This window comes from Polypterus senegalus, chromosome 3, assembly GCF_016835505.1.
Source record: "Polypterus senegalus isolate Bchr_013 chromosome 3, ASM1683550v1, whole genome shotgun sequence".
Taxonomy (NCBI): domain Eukaryota; kingdom Metazoa; phylum Chordata; class Cladistia; order Polypteriformes; family Polypteridae; genus Polypterus; species Polypterus senegalus.
In genome coordinates, this window is record NC_053156.1 from 271180110 (window position 1) to 271206370 (window position 26261).

General features: G+C 41.9%; 1 protein-coding gene across 1 annotated transcript; it reads right to left on the minus strand.

Annotated features, from left to right (window-relative positions):
* Nucleotides 1-24910, minus strand: LOC120526167 (acidic mammalian chitinase-like). Its single transcript, XM_039749180.1, has 11 exons — nucleotides 24894-24910; nucleotides 24651-24680; nucleotides 11875-12076; nucleotides 11735-11791; nucleotides 11477-11636; nucleotides 10968-11092; nucleotides 10754-10877; nucleotides 8123-8308; nucleotides 993-1112; nucleotides 464-605; nucleotides 1-362 (listed from the first exon to the last, which is right to left on the minus strand). Exons 3-11 carry the CDS (start codon nucleotides 11970-11972, stop codon nucleotides 100-102), a joined length of 1275 nt encoding a protein of 424 aa, XP_039605114.1. The 5' UTR covers nucleotides 11973-12076; nucleotides 24651-24680; nucleotides 24894-24910; the 3' UTR covers nucleotides 1-99.
* Nucleotides 24911-26261: the final 1351 nt, after the last annotated feature.

The following is a 26261-nucleotide window of genomic DNA, read 5'->3' on the forward strand; positions in this document are numbered from 1 at the left end:
TTGCTTTGTATTCTTTCCATTTATTTAAACATATCAGGCTCTTATGGCATGCAGGTCATGATGCACACCATTCAGGAACACTGGCTATCTGATTTGTGCTCAAGCCCAGTTGCAGCATGAGCAGTTGGCATCGAAAACCAGGCCAGCAGCGCAGTTCTCGCTGTAGGTGACACCATTCAAGCAGTTCCAGAAACGGTTCTTGTTGGAGGAATTGGGGTAGAGGCCATTAGCTTTACCAGCACAGAATCCACTGCCTCCACTGCTGCTTCCTCCACTGCCACTGCTGCTGCCTCTGCTACCACTTCTGCCACCAGCTGGAGGGTTGGGAGCCCGGGTGATTAGGTTGGCGGGGGCGGTGCAGCCTGAAAAGGGTAAATAACACAAAAGTAAGCATCAGATACACTTGCTAACTAGCAGCACACCTCACATATACAGTACAATGGAGAGCACTGCATGAACATACCAGAGGTGTTTATTCCCAAGGCTCTCTTCAGGGTGTTGATCAGAGGGTACCTGCCCTGGTTACAGAATGTGCCAGAGAAGTCATCCAGATCAAGAGTCCAGACCATAGCACCTCCAAAGTTGTTCTGCATGAGCCAGTTAGCCTGTAGAGGGAAGCAGAAAGAAGAATAGTGAGTGTGTTGAGAGCTAAAAAATAAGACCCTGTTTCGGAATAATAGTAAATAAAAGTGTCTGGCTTTAAAATTGGTAGATTGATTATACTGAATTAGAAAGAGAAAGAGAAAAAATAAAAAACATAACAAGTACAAATTTAGGGCTAAAGTATGATGATGCAGAGCCACAAAGGATAAGACTTTTAGCACAAACATTCTCAACAATCTCTGGAATTTGCCGGATGTAATCCTACTAGGGCCCTACTGGTGTTTGATCAGGTACATTTCCTTCCTCTCTCAGTGTCCAGTGGTCACATTTGAAGTGAAACTCTCCTTTGAGTTCAACACAAGTACACTTCAGTTTGTGCTAATGCCCACCTTGATTTTGAAGCTCTTCTCGTTGTCATAGCCGACCCACAGGTTGCCATTGTATGCATAGGGGACATTCTGAGCAGAATCCCAAGCCTGAGTCGCTCCCTGACTGAGGAAGGTGCAGATCTAAAGAAATAAAGAAAGAGGAAGATATAAGAAGAAGCATTCATTTCAATTCGTTTTATTTTTGTATAGCATTCTTCACTGAGTGCAGGTGCAGAACCCATAAAAAAGGTTCACAAGTAAAATGCAATTCCAAATTTACGAACGACTAATTACAGAATGAGTACATATAAAGATTCAAATTTGTTTAAGCATTTCCAAACTAATCAACATAGAGGAGACTTAACCATTTTCCATCCATTATTCAACCCTATATATCCTAACTACTGGGTCACGGGGGTCTGCTGGAGCCAATCCCAGCCAACACAGGGCGCAAGGCAGGGAACCAATCCTGGGCAGGGAACCAGCCCACTGCAGGACACACAAACACACCAAGCACACACTAGGGACAATTTAGGATCGGCAATGCACCTAACCCTCATGTCTTTGGACTGTTTGTGGAAACCGGAGTACCCGGAGGAAATCCACGCAGACACGGGGAGAACATGCAAACTCCACACAGGGAGGACCCGGAAAGTGAACCTGGGTCTCCTAAATGCGAGGCAGTAGCGCTACCCACTGCGCCACTGTGCTGCCCAACTTAACCATTTTGTTCATTAAAATTATTGCTGAACTATGGAGGGAAGGAAAATCAAGTAAGAAAATGTGCATATTGTGTAACATTCAGGTATGTTCATAAACATAGACACAGGAGCAGCTGTCAAAAAAGTGTCTATTATAAGAATGACAAGTTTGCAAATGCTTTTCAATTGGAGCTTTTGAAATTTCTGGAATAGATACAGCATGCTGTACTCCAGATACCTCAACAAATATAACGTGGAGACAAATTTCTGTGCAGAATAAGTGGGCCAAATGTCAACAAAATTGGTCCACTGGGAATCGAGTTGCTTCATGTGGATAGACAGACAGACATTATATGTCAACGCATCAACAGACAAATATTCACTAAAAGAATTTCCAAAATGGGACCACTGCAAAAAAACATTTGATAAACTAGAATGCTAGAAACACTACATGTGCTCAGAATAGTGGATGTTCTGAAGCTGAAGATACAAAGTGTTAGAACAGCACCACTCTTTGAACTCTTCTTTGTCTTCTTCTGCTCCGCTGATTAGTGACTACTGCTTAATTAGCATATCCTAGCAACAGAGAATGGCAGAAAAGGCGGCTGGGGGTGGAGCCTCCAGACAGGCAAACCACTGCTACACACCAGTGAAAACAGGAATAGGCCGACCAGGAGTTGATTTTTCATGCTGTATGTGAGCATTACAAAGAAAGAAGAAATGGTGTCACCAGTCAACAGCTGTATCGGCATGTGATGATGAGAAAAGATAGGTGGAATATAAATTGCTAATATCTCTGTATATTCAAAAAAATTTAAATTAGTCTATAATTGTTTTTTACTCTTCACTTTTCTTCAGTTATACAAGTGTCATGGTGGTTGCAGACAAGGATTACAATGACATTCACACCTGACTTGGTCAGAAGGGTAGATCCATTTAATGTGTTTCCCACATAATGATCCTGAAATCCATACAGATTTTATAAATCAAAACCATACTGAAAGCCCAGAATTTCTTTGTAAAAAGTCTAAAGGAGTGTTGTCATCTTAAAAGCCCAGCAAATGTTTTGTAATGTTAGTCTTGTAGAGCTAGTCATGGTTGCCATATCAAAACCTTTAAAGGAATCAAAGTCAATTCTTAGGAATCTTGATTCAGAAGAGAAACAGCAAAGCTAATGTTTGACACAACACTCCCGTCATCCTTATTTGTTATTAAATCTGAAATGTGTCATTACAGCTTGGTGATATTCCAGAATTACACATACTGAACTAACTATAAATAGGCCTATCAACAACAACAACAATAATCACACAAGGAATGCCTTAATTGGGCCCCCCAAGCCTTGACTTCCAGAGAAGAAAAGGAAAAACTCAAACAAATTTGCAGGGAAAAAAATTTAAAAATCTTAGGAAAGACAATCCAGAGAGAGGACCCTTTCCAGGTAGGTTGGGTGTGCAATGAATGTAAAGAATGGGGTAAATACAACACACAAAACAAAACACAAGCTAGATGACCAATCTATCATGGCCACCTCAGAGATGCAACAGAGCAGTACAAACTACTTTGTTCTCACACAACACTTCTAGCCAAGTACAGGCACAGAATGCAGCAGCTACTTTCAAGGAAAAATGTAAGAATAGATTAAACCATTGACTAAATACAGGATAAAGATATGTTCAAATACATCAAAAACAAATTAGAAACTAATTAACATAAATGAAAAACACCGTCTAACCATCACTTAATTATAGAACCACAGCCAGATTGTAAAAAAGGAGAGAGACAACTCAGAGCTGACTTTCTTGAGATTCTGAGAAAACAGTTTATCATCATGGCTCAGATTTCATGTGACCGTACCATACCATACCATACCATATTTATTTGATGAGCGCTTAAAAACACAGCATTACAACTGACCAAAGCGCTGTACAGTTACAACAAGCAGGACTAAAAGCAAAATATTAAAAATAAACATTAAGAGAGAATTAAAACAGAGATACTAAAAACAGGTCAAGGGACCAAATAAAATAGAGAAAATAGCAAAAGGCAAGTGGAAAATGAAACAGGTTAAGAATTAAAAGCCAATGTGAAGAAGTGCGTTTTAAGGCGAGATTTGAATGTGGCGACTGAAGCGGCTTGCCTAACCACTAAGGGCAGGGAGTTCCAGAGCCTGGGTGCACAGACGGAGAAAGCCCTTTCACCACGAGCTTTAAAAGCGTGCCTTGGGAACGGTTAGGAGCAGCTGATCTGCGGATCTAAGAACACGAAGAGGATTGTGACGATGGAGCAAGACACTCAAATAGGCGGGGGCTAGACCGTTTAATGCCTTATAGGTTAGGAGGAGAATCTTAAAATCGATTCTGAATCTAACCGGCAGCCAGTGTAGGGTTTTCAAAATCGGTGAAATGTGTTGGATTCTGCTACTTCCAGTTAGAAGCCTTGCAGCCGCATTTTGAGCCAGTTGGAGTCTAGAAAGCGTGGCTTTACTGATACCAAAAAGGCAGGAATTAGAGTAGTCAAGCCGGGACGTAATGAATGCATGAATTACTGATTCCAGGAGGTGGTTAGAAAGAATAGGCTTGAGTTTGGCGATTCGCCTTAGACGGAAAAAGCAGGATTTTACTGTGCTGTTGACTTGAGCATCCATTTTCAGGAGCGTATCCATTTTGATTCCAAGATTGGAGACAGACGAAGTTACTGGAATGGGAAGAGAAACGAGGCCAAGGGGTGGAGCCTGTTTGCAGTCGGGACTAAAAACAATGACCTCGGTTTTTGAATCGTTCAGGTGAAGGAAGTTTACAGCCAGCCAGTCCTTAATGTCAGATAGGCAGTCGAGGAGAGGTTTGGTGGAGTCAGTTGGCTTGAGGGAGAAATAAATTTGGCAGTCGTCAGCATATAGGTGATATGAAATTGCATGTTTTCTAAAAATTGCACCTAAAGGCAGGATGTAGATTAAAAAGTAGTGGCCCTAAAATGGAACCCTGGGGACCCACATGGGAGTGGGACTGATTCAGATGAAAAATCGTCTAGCATGACTCTGAGAGTCCTGTTGCAGAAATATGACCTGAACCAGTCGAGGGCTAAGCCAGATACACCAGCCCAGGATTCGAGTGGGAGATCATGCAGTCATGGTCGATTGTGTTGAAAGCAGCAGATAAGTCGAGAAGAACCATAACCACGTGGAGTCCTGAGTCCAATGCCAAAAGGACGTCATTTAGGACACGTAAATGCGTGGTTTCTGTGCTGTGTTGGGGCCTAAAGCCTGACTGAAAAGATCCATTACCTGATGGTCCTGTAGGTGATGAGTTAATTGCTCATAAACTACTTTTCTAGTATTTTGACAAGAAAGGTAGTTTGGAGATTGGACGAAGATTGGAAAGAGCAGCAGGGTCAAGATCAGGTTTTTTCACAATTGGATGTACAACTGCGTGTTTGAAAGCACGAGGAACTATAGCCGAGGATAGACTACTAGTTATGATCTTTAGGACATCATATTGAATCACAGGAAACACATCTTTCAGCAGTCTGGATGGCACCACATCGTCCGGAGAGCCCGAAGGCTTCATTGAGGCAACAAATTTTTTCCAGATGGGGGAGCGAAATAGGTTCAAAGCTGGTGAGGGAACCGTGCGCAGGAGCGGCTAAATCAACAGAGCCAGAAGAAGAAATGGAGATCTGGGATCTAATGTTCGTGACCTTATCCAGAAAAAACGTGAGGATCTGATTACAAAGAGCAGTGGAGGCAGAGAGAAAACAGTTACGGCTGGAGAGAGGACAGCATTTAGTGTTTTGTATAAGACACGTTGATTGCCAGAGTTTTTTGAGATGATGTCAGCGAAAAAACGGTTCCTTGCACCTCTGACCGCTCTCTGGTATTGGGACCAAGCGTCTCTCATGCAGTCGAAGGTAACAGTGAGACCATCTTTCCTCCATTTACGTTCTAGCCGCCTACAGTTTTGCCTGATGGAGCGAGTTTGTTCGTTTAGCCATGGGTCATGCTTGACTTTGGATTGTCTCCGTTTGAGTGGGGCTACGACATCCATCACAGAACAGCAGGAAGTGTGGAAAGTTTGCAATAAAACATCAGCATCCGTGGATTCACATGATGTGGAGATTGGTGAAAAGCAGCTGCAAAATCTTCAGCAGCAGAGGGGGGAATGACCCGGGAGGGACGGGTGGTGGTGGATTTACCATGCTCAACAGAGACCAAATCCAGATTAAACAGAACAGGCGAGTGATCAGAAAAGCTGGGAGGCAGAATGTCCAAGTCACTGATTCTGAGACCGCGAGAAAGAACCAGGTCCAGTGTGTGAACCTGTCCATGTGTTGGTCCGTTCACTAGTTGAGAGAGACCAAAGGAGTCAATAATGTCCAGAAAGTCTTTTGCTAGAGGATTAACGGACAGCAGACATGGATATTAAAATCACCCAAACAAAGGAAGCGATCATATCTGCAGGTAATATCAGCCAGGAAAGCTGCAAATTCATCTAAAAAGTTCTTATTGTATTTTGGAGGGCGATAAATGAGTGTGCACAGCAGCGGTGGTGAGCAGACTAGTTCAAACATACTGAGCTCAAAAGTTGAAGGGGAAAATGAAAGGGGAAAGGAAGGGCTTTAAATCAGATTTAAATAAGGTCAATAAGCCACCCCCGCGCTCTCGGCGTGTTGATAAAGGAACATCCCGGAGGCAAAACTTCAGTGAGTGGGAGCGTCTCGCCGGTAAAACCAGGTTTCAGCGGTACATAAAAAATCCAGACCATTAGAAAGAAAAAAAGTCTTTCAGGATGAAAGTTTTGTTCACGACCGATCTGGCATTTATCAGCGCGAAACGAACCGGCTGGGAGGACGTCAACAGAGCGTACCAGCCGTGCGGCTGATATTGTCATGATACGGCGTAGGTTGTTAAAGTTCACCCCGGCGGTGACAGAGCGAGGCAGGGAGGTACACCGGAGCGTTCGAGGGCAAATGGCATTCCAGCAACATTACCTCATGTTGGGAGCCTGGAGAGTTGTTCCTAGAGAGGATCCGGGAAGCTCGGAGCCGAGCCCTGGTGCCACCGCGCTTACCCGGCGGCGGCGTTTCCATCGGCGACCGGCCAAGCCGTAGGCAGTGATGAGGAAAGCTGGGACTTCCTCAAACAGTCGGCCAAAGGCTTGACTGAACTCAGGGGTCAGATGTTGAGAAATCCCCACACTCGTTCGAAGAGCCAGAAGGGTGAGGCGATCATAAGAAATGATCGAGTCAAGAAGAGCATCACAGGAACAGGTAAGCCGAGGAAAAAGCAGGACTAATAAGAAACAAAAAAGCCAGAGTGGCTGACGGCGTGACTCAACAGTCGGCGCCATCTTGTATATCTGTAAGAATTTGTTTTACTTTTCACTTTGTCTGGTATTTTTCTGCCCCCTCCATAATCTCCAAGAGCCAGTTTCAGCAGCCAAGGTCTTGCACACAGCCCTAATCTCGAATTTAAGATGCTGAGTCCACACAACAAACTTACCTGGCTTCTGGAGCTCACCTGGTCAACATGTGCTTACTTTAAAACATGACTTCCAGGCCTGTCTACAGGAGATGGTGTTTCTGTTCTGGGTTGGGTTTGACTTGATTTAGTATGAACTGTCATGGAAGCCCAATTATTAGATTGCTCTTTGCCAGCCCCCTCCCCATACATTTCACCATAGATAAATCAACTGACTCTGACATCATATATCTGAAGATCATTCAGACATGTCTGTTAGTCAGAGCTAAGAGATCCATCTCATAGTAGGACCAGAAGTTGGAATGCCTAGTGTAGAGTACTTGTAGGGTACTTGTTGGATGCTCTAGGATTACGCATATTTTAATATTAGCGAATATACCCAGTCCAGTCTGGTAACTTCAAGATCACATCTCTGCTTTTTGCAAATAATGTGATCCTGTTGGCTCCATCCGCTGGTGACCTCAGGTGAACACTGAGTGCATGCACATTGGAGAGATAATATACTCCAGTTGGCCTGGGAATGCCTTGGCATTGGGGGGAGTTGGAGGAGGTGGCAGTGAAAAGGGACGTCTGAGCATCTAGACTACTGCACCCAATACCTGGATTGGATAAGCTGTAGAAAATGGAAGGATGGATGGATATGACTATCAACAATGCAGAAGGCTGATTTTCTGTCCCTTTTAAAAAAACTGTTTTTTCTTTGGCACAAATTTGATGTGATCTTGCAAAGTCATTCAATATGAATCATTTTTCTTGCAATTTATGTCACTTGATTACTCTTTTTTCCCTTTCTTTCATCCAAGCAGCAATCTTAAAATTAGCTATTGCTCATATAATCATATTCTTTATTTATTTCCACCTGTCTGGAAAATTTAAAAGATATTCTTTATGCCATCTGTTTCATTCAGTCATTGGCTTAAATTTTTTAGTGCACCTTACAGTATTCAAGTGAATGACAGGGCTAAGGGACCCACCTCATAGTAGGCCCTGAAGCCGGATTGACTGGTGTAGGGGCCAGCAGGTCCTGGTCCAGTAGTGGGAGCTCCTACGCCATTGTTGGAGGTATTTTCCAAGACAAAGGTTAGTCCATAGGTGGGGAAGCCAACCAACAGTTTCTCAGCTGGGGCACCATTGCTCTTCCAGTAGTTCATGGCATATTCCTGGTAAGAAAAAGGATCAGTATGCAAGAAGATTAGAAAAAAATCATTCTTATAAAAAGACACATCTATGAAATTTCATAACATTAACTGATATAATGTTACAGGTATGAAGCAGTTACAGTATTTAGGCATAACAAAAACTGAAAAATAAATTGTTCAAAAAGACATTGAAGTGGTGCAGTACTTAATGCTCCTGTCTCAATGCTTCGGAAAAGTGAGTTCAAATTCTGGTCCATTCATGTCTTCTATGCAGTTTTCTTCGTAGTCTGGCTATGCCTCAGCTTTTCTCCTGGTAGTGCATTCTCCTCACATTATCTCAAAACACATACAAGTTTTATAAATGGCTTCTTTAAGGTCACCCGTTATGGGCAAGTGTGGGTGTTTTGGTGAACATGGCCACCTAATGAACTGGTGTTCTGTTCAGGAATACTTTCTTTATGGAAAATAATGCTGGAGGGGAAGCCCCCCAACACCGGCCCCCCTGAATAACTATCAATATATTATGAGGGTTCAGTAACTTTATGAACAGATGCATTAGGAAAGGCTAACTTGAAAACATGACCCATTTTGTTTACCTATTAACATGTCTTAACATTCATCCATTATCCAACCCGCTATATTGTAACTACAGGGTCACGGTGGTCTGCTGGAGCCAATCCCAGCCAACACAGGGCACAAGGCAGGTAACAAACCCCGGGCAGGGTGCCAGCCCACCGCAGGACACACACACACCCAGCACACACCAGGCACACATTAGGGACAATTTAGGGTCGCCAATCCACCTAACCTGCATGTCTTTGGATGGAAACCGGAGCACCTGGAGGAAACCCACGCAGACACGGGGAGAACATGCAAACTCCACGCAGGGAGGGCCCAGGAACCAAACCCAGGTCTCCTTACTGTGAGGCAGCAGCACTACCACTGCGCCACCGTGCCGCCCATGCCTTAATATTAAAATTGTAAAATTGACTTTATTGGTAGATATCCAAATGAATTCCTTTTACAGTTTGGGCGCTTTTTATATATTTTTTCAATTGTGGTACAGTGTGATGTGGAAAACTATATATAAAATGTATGAAATCTTCAAATATACATCAAACATGTTTTCAATATTATTTATTACTAATCCAACAGAAAAACAGGCTAAGGCAAACTTATCATTTCTAACCATGTGCCTTAAATACAGCATTGAAAATGTCCATCTAACTATTCATTTTCTAATCTTCTTATCCTAACAGCACTGGACAGAAAGAGGAAATGGTCCTGGATAGGTGCCCATCCATCATAAGGACCATTCACATACATGCAGACTCATTCACACCAAGCCAAATTAGAATTTCCATCTTACCTAAGATGTTTGTCTTTGAGATGTCAGTGGAAACAAGAGTATCAGAGAAAAAACCCATGCAGACATGGCATGAGATGGGGTTCAAACCCAAGATTCTGAGGCATGAACCGTTATGACTCTCTATTATCTCTTCAGCAAGAAGTGATAAGAACCAACTTATTAGTTTTCCATACAAATTTAAAGTATACATAAATGTATATAATAAGCACCAGCTCCACAAAACCCTAAATGGGTGGTTAGCTTGGGAAATGGGTGGATGTATAAATATATTCATGAAAGATCATTAGTTTTTAACATCTCCTGAAAACAATTCTTTCTTTGAGTGTCACTTTATTCAATGATTGTGGATGACCATAATGGTCACCTGGGGTCACCTTGTGGACACATTGTATCAAGTTCTTCACATTTCACAAATTAAATGTTGATGTTTTGATTCTCTAACTTCTAGATGATGCATTAAAGCATTAAATATTTGATAAAAATTTTGTTTTGATGTGTTTATGTATTTTCACACCAAGCCAAATTAGAATCTCCATCTTACCTAAGATGTTTGTCTTTGAGATGTGAGAGGAAACAAGAGTATCAGAGGAAAACCCATGTAGACATGGCAAAGCCATCATATGGCATGAGGTGGGGTTCAAACCCAGGATTCTGAGACACAAACCATTACACCTCTCTATTATCTCTTATGCAAAGAGTGGTAAGCACCATCTTATTATTTTTCCATATAAATTTAAAGTATACATAAATGTAGATAATAAGCACCAGCTCCGCACAACCCTAAATGGGTGGGTAGCTCAGAAAATGGGTGGATGTATAAATATATTCATGAAAGATCATTAGCTTTTAACATCTCCTGAAAACAATTCTTTCTTTGAGTGTCACTTTTACCAATGATTGTGGATGACTATAATGGTCACCTGGGGTCACCTTGTAGCCATATTGCATCATGTACTTTACATTTCATAAATTAAAGGTTGATGTGTTGATTCTCTGACTTCTAGATGATGCATTAAAGCATTAAATATTTGATAACAATTTTGTTTTTATGTATTTATGTATTTATTTGTGGAATACTTCTCCTCAGCTTTACTCACCACATTGAAGTAGATGTTGCTGCCCTGGTCAGCGGGTCCCTTGTACAGTGGGCTGTTCTCACCAGTCTGGGTCTCCCAGGATCCATGGAAGTCGTAGGTCATGACATTGAGGTAATCAAGGTACCTGGTGCAAAGTTAACGGGACTAAGGTCAGATCACCGGGCCATCGATTTTTTCATTTTACTGTTTAATATAAACACAATGCTCTACTCACTGAGAAACCTCAGCAATCTGATATCCAGAGTCAATGTTGGACTTTCCAGCAGCCACGGTAGCGGTGATCATGAGACGAGGGCGGTTGGTCTGTTTGGCCTCAGCCTCAAAAGCTGCCAGCATTTCCTAAAAGTAAGAAGGAGGTGGAAGTTAAATGAATGGAAGGTGTTGATCTTCTGTTCAATGGAAATGTAGTGGAAATTAGTTTTGTGTGGGAATACGTGTGTATTTGGTTTGCAGCTTAATATTGTAGTTAAGTAGAGCAATATTAATTTGTTTGAAGATGATATTTAAAAACATTTTTGTTTTATGTGTAATGTACCTCTTAAAAGTAATGTGTCAGCATCAAAAAGACTCAAATAAAAATGCACTTGCCCCTGCTGGGACAGATAAATTGTCTACATTCATAGATCTTTGAAGAAAATATGTCACCCAAGTCTTGACATTTCTGGTTTATTGAGTAAAGTGGTTATTTTAAATGGCTTTTCTTTGCTGGTAACATAACAATACCTGCAAAAGGACAGTGTAGAGCTGTTTTTCCTGACTGCGGCTGGAGCCAGGATATTCCCAGTCAATGTCCAAGCCATCAAATTTGTAGCCCCTGAGGAACTTGATCACAGACTGGATGAAGGTCTGGCGGGACTGAGAAGTGGCAACCATGGTAGAGAATCTGTCATGTGGGAATAAGAAGGTGGACAACAAACAATCAGACTGTGTTTGAGTTTGGATTGAAAGTAAAGCTAGAAGATCAGAGATGCCTCAACATACTTAGCTGTTCCAAAGTTCCAACCACCAACAGACACCAATGTCTTCAGGTTCCCATTCCTATGGAAGAATGGGGTTCATGATTAAGTCAAACATCTCATCATTTGCCTAAATTCTTATCTCATTTTAACAGTTTTACTCACTGGTTTTTGAGGCCGTTGAACTGCTGGTAGAGGGCAGCATCATGCCCCCCTTGCTCACTGATCTGGTTATTGTCCATTTCAGCTGAGGCATAGATCATAATGTCACATAAGCATGGGTCGACGTTTTTGAGTAAATACTTCCCAGCTCCTGGTCTGTACCGGCTCAAGTTAGTGAAGTAACATGAAAGGATGTAGGACGATCCTGTGGTAGAAAAGGTTATGTTGTGTGTATGTAAATGCAGACTCCCCCAAGAGTATTACCAGTCATGTATTACTTCATAACTCCATGACACTTTTAAAAGTATTTTGGTTTTTATGGTCACTGTAACTAACTATAGGAAGTAGCTATTGTATTATCTTGGTAGAGTAATATATTGCTCTACTTTCCCCTATTGTATTATTAATTAGTAGTCTTTGTCAGAATGCCTAATCTCTCTGACTTACCACTGTTTATAAGGTATAGCAAAATACCCGCGCTTTGCAGCGAAGTAGTGTGTTAAAGAAGTAATGAAAAAGAAAAGGAAACATTTTAAAAATAATGTAACATGATTGACAATGTAATTGTTTTGTCACTGTTATGAGCGTTGCTGTCATATATATATATATATATATATATATATATATATATATATATTGTGACGGACAGCCGGTCCCATGCCTCTGCTGCATACGTCCCGGGGGAGCCACCATGGACAGTGCAATACCTTCCCCGGGGCACCTGGGGGCAGTCTACCTGGCCGTGGGTCCTTCCTCAGTCTCACCCGTGGCTCCATGGGACATGGAGTCCACCACAGCCCGGTTGGGAGATGGGGTGGCCGCTAAGGGGTGCTGCGGAGAGCCAGCCGCCACAAGGGACGATTTACCAGCCCCACCCAGAGGTGCAATTAAGAGCAGCTGGTCAGGCACCTGGAGCACTTCCGGGTGGGCTATAAAACGGGCCAACCTCCCTTCATTCAGGGCCAGAATCGGGAGGAAGAGGGCGAGGTTGCCTGGTAGGAGTGGTGGTGGCAGAAAGGGTTGTTTAGAGTTTGTGTTTTGTGCTTTTGGGACTGTGTTGGGCCTGTGGGACACGGGGAAGACATGCCCCACGGCTGAAGAGAGAAAATAAAAACCCTATTTGTTTTACACGTGCCTCTGCGTGAGTCTGTGCCAGGTCGGGCGCTATATAGCGCCTTTTACAATATATATATCTATACTATTTAAAGGCAAAGCCCTCACTGACTGACTGATTGACTGACTCACTGACTGACTGACTGACTGACTCATCACTAATTCTCCAAGTGCCCGTGTGGGTAGAAGGCTGAAATTTGGCAGGCTCATTCCTTACAGCTTACTTACAAAAGTTGGGCAGGTTTCATTTAGAAATTCTATGCGTAATGGTCATAACTGAAGCTATTTTTCTCCATTTACTGTAATGGAGTTGAGCTGGATGGCCGTGGGGGGTGGAGTTTCGTGTGACGTCATCACGCCTCCCACGTAATCACGTGAACTGACTGTCAACGCAGTACGTAGAAAACCAGAAAGAGCTCCAAAAACCGCTAAAGAAAACATGCATTATATAATTGAGAAGGCAGCGAAACAATAAGAAGCGAGCGACTGACATTTCCAACCATTTTCATGAGTGCTGCTACTTCGGAAACAAAGCACAAAGTTTAAATTAAGTTCATAGACAGGCTGCCGCTGGTGTTTGTCATGCCCACGGGTAATGCGGGATACAAGTTGAATCAGAGGACGCAGGATATAAACAAGAGTTTTGATCACTTTGTAACTAAGTTAAAATTGCAGGTGAAGGGGTGTGCTTATGCAAATTCCGAGAGACTGTGTTTGTGGGGGATTGACAGTTAAGGCGGGTGGGGGAATCACGTCATCATCTCCTCCCATTTACCTCATTTCGCTCTGAGCTGAGCTCCGCAGCTAACGCAGTCTTCCGAAGCAACTTCGTCACGCTGCCACCAAATACTCACAGAAAATTCCACAAGTTAATACACACGCTGTCTCTAGAGTTTCTCCACACTCAATGTATTCCTCACGTCCCCTTTATCCCCTCTGATCTCCCATTTCAATTCGGATGCCTCCAATTTCCAGTAAGGCTCTGCTGCGCGATGACAAGTAATAAGTCTCAGGGACAGACCCTGCAAAACGATGCCATTGATTTCAGGCAAGATTGCTTTTCTCCTGGACAACTATACTTGCATTCTCAAAAGTGAGCTCGCGCAGCTTCGTCATATTACAACCGGAGTGCAGCCAGAAACTTTTAAGTGCCGGATCTTACTTAACATTAAATTAAGCCGTGGACATCGCAACATCACACAAGAGAGCAGCTCAAGTGAACTGACTGAACGCAGTACAAGTGATCACTTCCATGCATCAAAACTGTTCAAAAAATGCATTACACAATTGGCAAGGTGATGGCTTTATATGGCGTTCGTTTATAAAACAGAGAAGAGGCTGTGTGAAGGCAACTACACAAAAAAACAGCAGAGCGCCACACTCTGAATGTTTTCCTGGCATCACCGTTATACCCCCTGATCTCCCATTTCAATTGAAATGCCTCAAATTTCCAGTAAGGCTCTGCTTCGCGATGACAATTAATAAGTCTCAGGGACACACCCTACAAAAGGTTGCCATTGATTTGAGGCAACGTTGCTTTCCTCCTGGACAAAACTATACGTTGCATTCTCAAAAGTAATATATATATATATATATATATATATTGTGGTCCCCGGCCGGGGCTGGAGCCCAGCCGGGACGCCCAGGAGGACCAGAGGAGGGATTGTGCCTCCTCCAGAAAGCAAGGGGGCGATCGCCCTGGTTGTATTGGGGGCTTGGAAGCCCAACCCTGTAGGGGCCCGTGGCCACCGCCAGGCGGCGCCCAGGTGCCTGAGGAACCCTGGAGCCCAGCACTTCCGCCACACCAGGAAGTGCTGGGGAAGAGAACAGGGACACCCGGACGGCTTCTGGAGTGCGCAGCGGCACTTCCGCCACACTGGGGTGTGGCTACAACTGATTGCCGGAAGCAGCTGGAGCCCATCCGGGTTCCCATATAAGGGGCCGCCTCCCTTCAGTCGATAGTGGATGTCGGGTGGAAGAGGACAGAGCTGGCGAGAGGACGGGAGGCGGTCAAGAGAGAGGCACGTGACTGAGAGTGTGGCCTGGACTTTGGGGAATCGGTGCAAGAGGCACTGGGGTTTGTGCACGTGACTTTAATTGTAAATAATTATTGTAAATAAATAGTGTGTGGTGTAACTATGTTGTCCGTCTGCCTGTGTCCGGGTCCCAGTCCACAATAAACACACCCCGATCTACATACTGTCAAATAAACGAACCACACACCCTAGCGCAACATGAGAGGCTTCGCCTTTAGCGCTGACGTCTGAGGTTCGATTCGTGAGAGTGGGTGCAGTGAGTGTGTACTGCCTGATGAGCCCATCAGGCAGTTGGATTTAGTCTTTAAATTTCAATGGTGAAGAAAAATTTATACAATGATGATTATATTTAACTTTCATTCCTACTAAACATAGTGCGTAGGAAATGGTGCTCTGACTGCCATAAGGTATCAAGATGAAATCCTTGAACCCATTGTCAGACCCTATGCTGGTGCAGTAGGTCCTGGTTTCCTCCTAATGCACGACAATGCCCGGCCTCATGTGGCAAGAGTATGCAGGCAGTACCTGGAGGATGAAGGGATTGAAACAATTGAATGGCCTTCACGATCCCCTGACTTAAACCCAATAGAACATCTGTGGGACATTATGTTTCGGTCCATTAGGCGCCAGGTTGCTCCTCAGACTGTACAACAGCTCAGGGATGCCCTCATATAGATCTGGGAGGAAATGCCACAAGACACCATCCGTCGTCTCATTAGGAGCATGCCCCGACGTTGTCAAGCATGCATACAAGCTCGTGGGGGCCACACAAGATACTGAAAAGCAATTTGAGTAGCAGAAATTAAGTTTTGAAAAATGGACTAGCCTGCCACATCTTCATTTCACTCTGATTTTAGGGTGTCTACACAATTGAGCCCTCTGTAGGCAGAAAACTTTTATTTCCATTAAAAGACTTGGCATCCTTTTGTTCCTAAGACATTGCCCTGTCGTTATTTGTATAGATATCCAACTTCATATTGAGATCTGATGTATCTAATGTGTTTCTTTAAAGTGTTCCTTTAATTTTTGTGAGCAGTGTATATATATATATATATATATATATATATATATATATATATATATATATATAATCTTCATTTGGATCTTGATCTTTGCTTGTCTGCGAATGAATTAGAAGAAGAAGCACTAGATGGCAGTAGAGACAGCTAAAACATAGGCATTGCATTAAGAATCTCCTCCAGTCTTATACTACTGAAGACTGTAGTACGCCAGTCACACCTGAAAACACAGACATTCAAACTAAACAAATTGTTGTGCTTTAAATTAACTAAAGAGATCTTTGTTTGTTTGCAAATTCCACGCATGCGTAGACCACCTTCCAGTTTAGTACGTTGTTGTTACTCAGGGATGTCAACAATGTGCCAGAATAGCGAAAGGGGTGGTGGACAGTGTTACGCTGGTTAGCTCCTGAGGCCTGGTTAGAGAATGAGATTGCCAAAGATAAAAGGTACGTGCCTATGTAACATTTGAATGAAAGAAAGACACTGGGTAAAATGAATGACAATGTAACAGCACGTTCCGGAAATTATTATTATTGTTACGTTGTAGCCGGCGAGTGCTGCGCGTCTCACAGTTGTACCGTGGCTTGCTCACATTTCAGTGAAGTGATCACTATTTATGCTTTAAAGAGCCTGGATACCTATGTGTCCCCCTTTTATAACCATTGCTCCGTGTATATTGCCTTACTCTTTGGATTGCCACAAAGCAACCTGCGAGATTGGAGAAAGGTTGAGAAGACATCGTGAGAGGAAGCGATAGCATCGTGAAAACGAGACGGACTGTGAATGGACAGAAGCAGAAATGCTCCTACACCACCACATAATTACTATTCGGACAGTGATTCCGAGTAGGCCGTTCCTATCGAATCAATGTCCAAGGGTTTTCTTTTGTAATTTTGTTTCCCTTATAAAAAATTATAATGCTGTGCTGACGAAGGGCCCAGTTCATGACTGGCAGCAGCGCTTAAACAGGGAGCCCTTCACAGACAACTTTAACACACGCAACGTAGTTGGGCGCACATGGCTAGTATATACTGTATATACACTGTCACAAAGTTGAGACATACTCAAAGAAAGGTTTGGGGCAGCCACCCGTATAATCTCAAAACCTGGCTGCAAAGTCATTCTTTTCAAAGAGATACAGCACTGAAGTGCATACAACGAGTCCAAGACAAGACAGAGGAAAAAGGGAAAAGGGGCAGGCTTTTAAAGGGGGAGACAGGAAGTTAGGTCATAAGGATCGGGCACGTGTTCATCGCCCATTGGATCAGGCCCGGACGTAACATCAGGGGGGCCGGAGCTGGTAAGGTCTGTTTCCATTGGTTCGGTCCCGGAAGTGATGTCAAGAGAGCCAGGTGGAGTCTCCCAGGAATGGTCTACAGGGAAGTGAGAAAAAGAGTCAGTGCACTCTGCCACCTCCGGCATGTCTCAGAACTGCCTTCACTCAAGCCCTTTAGCTGCCTCCCATGCGCACGTGTGTGACAACACATACATCTACATATATATACATATATACATATTGTGGAACGGGACCCGGACACAGACAGACGGACAACGGTTTAGCACCCAACACACTCATTTTTATTGACAATATTTACAGTTCAGTCCAGTGCACAAACCCAGTGCCTCCAGCACCGATCCCCCAAAGTCCAGGCCTCTCTACACAGTGCCTTCCATCTGGCCGCCTCCACTCCTCTCTCCAAGCTCCGTCCTCTAAAGGGAGGCAGCCCCTTAAGTACCAGCCCAGATGGGCTCCAGCTGTTTCCTGGCAATCCCCCGCGGACACACCCCCGTGTGACGGAAGTGCCGGCTGCGCACCCGTAAGCCATCCGGGTGTCCCCAGTCTTCTTCCCCCCAGCACTTCCTGGTGTGGCAGAAGTGCTGAGGTCCAGGGTTCTTCAGGCACCGGGCCTTCCTCCGGTCCTCCTGGGCGTCCCGGCTGGGCTCCACCCCCAGCCGCATGCCACAATATATATATATATATACATACATATCTACATATATACACATATACATATACACACATACATATACACACATACATACACACACATATATATATATATATATACACACACATACATATACAGTATATATATATATATATATATACATACACACACACACATACAGTGGTGTGAAAAACTATTTGCCCCCTTCCTGATTTCTTATTCTTTTACATGTTTGTCACACAAAATGTTTCTGATAATCAAACACATTTAACCATTAGTCAAATATAACACAAGTAAACACAAAATGCAGTTTTTAAATGATGGTTTTTATAATTTAGGGAGAAAAAAAAATCCAAACCTACATGACCCTGTATGAAAAAGTAATTGCCCCCTGAACCTAATAACTGGTTGGGCCACCCTTAGCAGCAATAACTGCAATCAAGCATTTGCGATAACTTGCAATGAGTCTTTTACAGCGCTCTGGAGGAATTTTGGCCCACTCATCTTTGCAGAATTGTTGTAATTCAGCTTTATTTGAGGGTTTTCTAGCATGAACCGCCTTTTTAAGGTCATGCCATAGCATCTCAATTGGATTCAGGTCAGGACTTTGACTAGGCCACTCCAAAGTCTTCATTTTGTTTTTCTTCAGCCATTCAGAGGTGGATTTGCTGGTGTGTTTTGGGACATTGTCCTGTTGCAGCACCCAAGATCGCTTCAGCTTGAGTTGACGAACAGATGGCCAGACATTCTTCTTCAGGATTTTTTGGTAGACAGTAGAATTCATGGTTCCATCTATCACAGCAAGCCTTCCAGGTCCTGAAGCAGCAAAACAACCCCAGACCATCACACTACCACCACCATATTTTACTGTTGGTTCTTTTTCTGAAATGCTGTGTTCCTTTTACGCCAGATGTAACAGGACATTTGCCTTCCAAAAAGTTCAACTTTTGTCTCATCAGTCCACAAGGTATTTTCCCAAAAGTCTTGGCAATCATTGAGATGTTTCTTAGCAAAATTGAGACGAGCCCTAATGTTCTTTTGCTTAACAGTGGTTTGCGTCTTGGAAATCTGCCATGCAGGCCGTTTTTGCCCAGTCTCTTTCTTACGGTGGAGTCGTGAACACTGACCTTAATTGAGGCAAGTGAGGCCTGCAGTTCTTTAGATGTTGTCCTGGTGTCTTTTGTGACCTCTCGGATGAGTCGTCTCTGCGCTCTTGGGGTAATTTTGGTCGGCCGGCCACTCCTGGGAAGGTTCACCACTGTTCCATGTTTTTGCCATTTGTGTATAATGGCTCTCACTGTTGGTTCGCTGGAGTCCCAAAGCTTTAGAAATGACTTTATAACCTTTACCAGACTGATAGATCTCAATTACTTCTGTTCTCATTTGTTCCTGAATTTCTTTGGATCTTGGCATGATGTCTAGCTTTTGAGGTGCTTTTGATCTACTTCTCTGTGTCAGGCAGCTCCTATTTAAGTGATTTCTTGATTGAAACAGGTGTGGCAGTAATCAGGCCTGGGGGTGGCTATGTAAATTGAACTCAGGTGTGATACACCACAGTTAGGTTATTTTTTAACATGGGGGCAATTACTTTTTCACACAGGGCCATGTAGGTTTGGATTTTTTTTCTCCCTAAATAATAAAAACCATCATTTAAAAACTGCATTTTGTGTTTACTTGTGTTATATTTGACTAATGGTTAAATGTGTTTGATGATCAGAAACATTTTGTGTGACAAACATGCAAAAGAATAAGAAATCAGGAAGGGGCAAATAGTTTTTCACACCACTGTACATATCTACATATATATATATACACATACATATATATATATATATATATATAAACATATCTATATATATATATATGTATGTGTGTGTGTGTGTGTGTGTATATATATATGTATGTGTGTGTATACAGTGGTGTGAAAAACTATTTGCCCCCTTCCTGATTTCTTATTCTTTTGCATGTTTGTCACACAAAATGTTTCTGATCATCAAACACATTTAACCATTAGTCAAATATAACACAAGTAAACACAAAATGCAGTTTTTAAATGATGGTTTCTATTATTTAGGGAGAAAAAAAATCCAAACCTACATGGCCCTGTGTGAAAACGTAATTGCCCCCATGTTAAAAAATAACCTAACTGTGGTGTATCACACCTGAGTTCAATTTCCGTAGCCACCCACAGGCCTGATTACTGCCACACCTGTTTCAATCAAGAAATCACTTAAATAGGAGCTGCCTGACACAGAGAAGTAGACCAAAAGCACCTCAAAAGCTAGACATCATGCCAAGATCCAAAGAAATTCAGCAACAAATGAGAACAGAAGTAACTGAGATCTATCAGTCTGGTAAAGTTTATAAAGCCATTTCTAAAGCTTTGGGACTCCAGCGAACCACAGTGAGAGCCATTATCCACAAATGGCAAAAACATGGAACAGTAGTGAGTGATCCTTCCCAGGAGTGGCGGCCGACCAAAATTACCCCAAGAGCAGAGACGACTCATCCGAGAGGTCACAAAGACCCCAGGACAACGCCTAAAGAACTGCAGGCCTCACTTGCCTCAATTAAGGTCAGTGTTCACGACTCCACCATAAGAAAGAGACTGGGCAAAAACGGCTTGCATGGCAGTTTCCAAGACGCAAACCACTGTTAAGCAAAAGAACATTAAGGCTCGTCTCAATTTTGCTAAGAAACATCTCAATGATTGCCAAGACTTTTGGGAAAATACCTTGTGGACTGATGAGACAAAAGTTGAACTTTTTGGAAGGCAAATGTCCCCTTACATCTGGCGTAAAAGGAACACAGCATTTCAGAAAAGAACATCATACCAACAGTAAAATATGGTGGTGGTAGTGTGATGGTCTGGGGTTGTTTTGCTGCTTCAGGACCTGGAAGGTTTGCTGTGATAGATGGAACCATGAATTCTACTGTCTACCAAAAAATCCTGAAGGAGAATGTCTGGCCATCTGTTCGTCAACTCAAGCTGAAGCGATCTTGGGTGCTGCAACAGGACAATGACCCAAAACACACCAGCAAATCCACCTCTGAATGGCTGAAGAAAACAAAATGAAGACTTTGGAGTGGCCTAGTCAAAGTCCTGACCTGAATCCAATTGAGATGCTATGGCATGACCTTAAAAAGGCGGTTTATGCTAGAAAACCCTCAAATAAATCTGAATTACAACAATTCTGCAAAGATGAGTGGGCCAAAATTCCTCCAGAGCTGTAAAAGACTCATTGCAAGTTATCGCAAACGCTTGATTGCAGTTATTGCTGCTAAGGGTGGCCCAACCAGTTATTAGGTTCAAGGGGCAATTACTTTTTCACACAGGGCCATGTAGGTTTGGATTTTTTTTCTCCCTAAATAATAAAAACCATCATTTAAAAACTGCATTTTGTGTTTACTTGTGTTATATTTGACTAATGGTTAAATGTGTTTGATGATCAGAAACATTTTGTGTGACAAACATGCAAAAGAATAAGAAATCAGGAAGGGGGCAAATAGTTTTTCACACCACTGTATATATATATATATATATATATATATATATATATATATAGCAAAATACCCGCACCTCGCAGCGGAGAAGTAGTGTGTTAAAGAAGTTATGACCGTTACGCGTAGAATTTCGAAATTAAACCTGCCTAACATTTGTAAGTAAGCTGTAAGGAATGAGCCTGCCAAATTTCAGCCTTCTACCTACACGGGAAGTTGGAGAATTAGTGATGAGTCAGTCAGTGAGTGAGTCAGTCAGTCAGTCAGTGAGGGCTTTGCCTTTTATTAGTATAGATTATAGTATATAACCTCCCCACCTTCACTTCTATATCTATAACCTCAGGCAATTAGGTGTAGTAAAAGACAAGGAGGAGTTAAGTTACAGTGTAAACAATGTATTATTGATAATATTCATAAATAATAACAAAATGCAAAGTACATTTGAATATTGGCAATCATACAACCTGATAAATGGTGATGTGTAGTTTCAGGCGGCACACAGAGTTGTAGTTATTTAAAATGTCACTATTTAAGGCATCATTTGTGCTCAGCTTTCAGCCACATCTCTGCTGAATATGGCTGAAGCCGAGCTGTGCTCTCCATTGTGTTGTCCTTTCAGTTCATGATGTGATGGTCTTTATCATCAGAGGTTAGTAAGAGAGAAAGTGTGAGGTTAAACAAGTAAATTTATAGATTCTCTGTCCAACCCCTAGAGCCAATAGGACATCATGGTACTTTAAAGCTTTTGATACAAGCCAATTCCAAACAGACATACTTCAGCCCAATGGGGAAATAGAACATCTTAACAACTGCCATCCCCCAAAACCATATGTTAAGGTACAGCTTGGCAGTTAGGCCGCCTGACTTTCTTGAAGGGTTGAAAGTCTTTGCAGAGAAACACTTGTCAAACTGGTTTAAAGCACTCCCCCAAAACTCTGTCGTAAAATTCAAAGAGACCCATTCCTGGTAGGGGTGGGGGGGGTTGTAAACATGAATGGTTCTCACATAATGTAACAATAAAATTACATTGCTTTGCCTAAGTTACAAATAAAGACATAAAAAATATTTATCAAGTTATATGCAAAACCTCACATCACAACACTATTAAAATAAGTTAGACACTTGGACACTTCGGACTGTATATAGTTCACCAGTTTAAACAGACTGAACATTCAGAACGTGGATGAGACTTTTCTGAACATCCTCACAATATCTATAATGTCCTTGTCATTGCTATGTCTACCTTATGTTCCTATCGTGAATTTCAGCAGCCTGTGGTAGAAACGGTTATGTATTGTGAATGGAAATGTGGAGTTCTTTCAGTAATGTGTTATTTTGTATCCGTCCAACACTTTTAAATTTAGTCTTACTTTGCAGTTCACCAGTGACTAGTTACAAAGTTTAGTGAAAATATTTAGATGTTCAACCACTTCAACAGCATCAAAGTGGATTTCAGATTTGATTCTTCAATATAAAAATACTACAATTTGAAAGGTTTTAATGTGGGTAAGAATTATCAAAAGAATTAGTACCATCTTCAAAACTCTATAGTGTTCTTGTCTGTTTTTTCTGTACTTTATACAGTAAATTCCCTAATTCCTCAATAGCAGTATCAGCCAACTCTTTTGCATTGGCGTTATCTTCAAGAGTCCATTACTCACTCAAGATGAGCTTTCAAACTAAGTGCTGCCCCCAGAGCACATGCATCTCTCTTTTCACCAGTAAGAACAATAAGTTTCTCAGAGATTACCTCTCTAGATGTTAAGAAGATTCAGTAACACTTTTTAGTGTAGGTACTGTGAAAGTGCATCTATTACTCGTTTCCACTTATGTAACAAGACCTTAACAAAGGCTTCTTTTGGTCTTTTTGACACTTATTCATCTTTGTGCAGTATGGAGTACTGACATGATGACTTCTTAATATGAAGGACTCACAGGTCTTATAATAATATGTAATATCATGTCCCAGTCAAGTCACCCAGACTACTCCAAAGTGAAGTTTGCAGACTTTGCAGAGACGAACAAACACTTTACCGGATTTTTAGAAGTGTTATGGAGATCCAAAAAAAGTATTTGGTAAAGTCTTGTTACGTAAGAGTAAAACAAGTAATGGATACTTTTGGACTTAAGAACAGAAGAGTAGTTTTGGTTAAGTGTACGCTGTTCAGCTCACCATCTACTATCCTCTTGATATCTACAGAATATTAATGGGTAGACATTTGAAGGTCTTAACACATTCATTTTCTGTTTTTATTTTAGTAATTTGCAGAAAAAATGAAATGTTATATAATTTATAGATCACATTCTCAATCTTAATTCATTATAGTCATATTTAAATATCGTTTATCCTTCATTTTCGTGCACAAAATGAAAAGAAGACAAAAGTTACATGTTGACTACTATAAAATGTTTTCCTCCTTTGACTTAAAAAAGATGCAATATCCTCGCCGTCTTGTGTATGGTGGTCAAATGTGTAAGTAAGAATTTCATCGTACTCGGTTATGTGGCAAGAACTTAGAACTTGAACTTGAATTAGTCTCCAGTCAATGCCTTTTAATGATGAATTGCTTTGCCATTCTTGCTTTATATTTTGAATGCATTCCAGTAACTTTCTCCTCAAATTTCTTTTTACAAAGAATCAAAGAATGGAAAGAGTCTTTCAAACACGGCCCAGATAGCTGCCTGGAACCTCAACTAGATCTTCTGCACAAGCTTGCTCTTCAGTTTTCACAGGTTAAGGTTAGACAGTTAGAAACTTTGATAGACTAAAGTTAGTGGCCTCTACTTAGATTTGTGACTCCTGATGACTAAAACACTACTGCATTACTTACTATCATCATTTAAATTTAGATCACCAACTCAAATATTCTCATATTTAAAACTAATATATGCATCTTTTGCTTTTTTATTTTCATTTACAGTAGGTTTGTTGCTGCCTTTGGCATATCAGGTATGCAATATTTCTAGATATTCTTTAATTTCTGCTACTGTTGCCATCAATATACACTGTGACTATTTTGTTTTTATCAAATCCCACTCTAAGAGAAATCAAATTTCCGAAAAGTGCTGTAAGGAGAGATGACCTCTAGAAATCAAACATTGTCAAGTGGACTTACTGGTATCGGCAAGAGAAAGTTAGAGATCAGATTAGTACTCACCTAGCTGCAGGTTCAGCAGGAAGACCAGACCTGAAGCAGATAAATGGAAAAATGATGTTACAGTAGTGCCACTCTACCTATCCCTAGTAGTAAGTAAAGGAAAAAAGTGCTTATGATTTCTGTGCCAGCAGAGAAACATCTTGATTCTACCACCTCCCACACTGAAGTAATGGTTAATTTTTGAAGCCAATACAAGTTTTACTCAAACAGAATAAAGAGAAAAACAAGTTAACATGTACTCACCAGTCCAGTTTAACAGCTTACCCATCTTGAGCTCTGTGTGAGAAACCAATGGCTCAATACCCCTTTATATATTTTGAAGACACACCTTGACCTTTCCTATTTTTAGGTAAGACAGCCCCTCGACTGCTTGCCTAACGCATTGTTAAAATTATTCCTTGTTTTGAAAAGTGGATATAAGTTGCTGACACAGCAAAAATTGTTTTAGAGTTCAATGAGCACAAACTCATGTCCTTAGGTGGACTGGAAATCTAACCTTCAACGCAGTTTGAAGAAGTGTTGTGTTTTTCTTTTCCATTTAGAGAAATTACAATATTGGGTAGGGAGAAAACTGAAACCAAAGGGGTCTGTGGGATAAAATTCCTTTGAATGATAAAGTCCCTACTCCCATACCCATCCACAGTAACAACTGTTACAGATTAAGACTCATTTCATAGGTATTGAAAAAATTACTCCTCCATCTGTAACCAACGCCACAAACTACCACTAAGAATCAACTTGAAAACAGCAGTTAAATCCGATCTCTCTTGTAATTAGGTTTTAGGGGTATTTATACTGAATTTTATGCAATATGCATCATGTTGAGTTTTTTTTTAAGCAACTTGTGGTAATGTGCCTTACTGGCATTACCAACAATTAAAGAAAATTAGTTAAGTGTCCTCTGCAGTGTTGTGATAGGCATTTGTTTGAGAAAAAAACGATCAAAAAAGTATAAAGAAAGGAAACTTGCCATTTTCTTTTATTTGCAATGCAGACAGACGTCTTCACTGACCATATTAGCGCCTTTTGGGGAGTGTTGCGGTGGGTCTCGTGTAGACTGGAGAGACAGCCTTGCCATTGACCGGCCGGGATGGCATTGTCGGTCCTCCACTCCTGGGCGTGCCTCCCACGACCTCATAACACTAAAGGAGTAAAAGAAAGTGTAAAGCGCCTTAATATTAGTTTACCGCGGTTTAGAAAAGGGATCCCGTGTTTGTAGTTGTCTAGGCTGTAGATCAGGGAAGGAGGAAAAAAATGAAAAATTCTTACTTTCACTTTTGGGAGAAGCGCAGTTTGCGTCTCAAAAGCCAGCACAGCTATGCGCACGCGCACAGACTGCTCGAATGTTTATAGTAATTGTGAGGGACAGAAGACGTTTTCTTTCGCACATGTGTTCACGTCATTGCATGCCCACGGAGGGATGACATACAGCAGTTTAATTAGTCAGTGCAGAGGCGCCGAATACAAAAGGGAATCATGGCCCTTTACAATCCCAGCCAACACAGGGTAGGAACCAATCCTGGGTAGGGTGCCAAATCACCGCAGGACACACACACAGCCACCATGTCTTCGGACTGTGGGAGGAAACCCATGCAGACACAGGGAAAACAT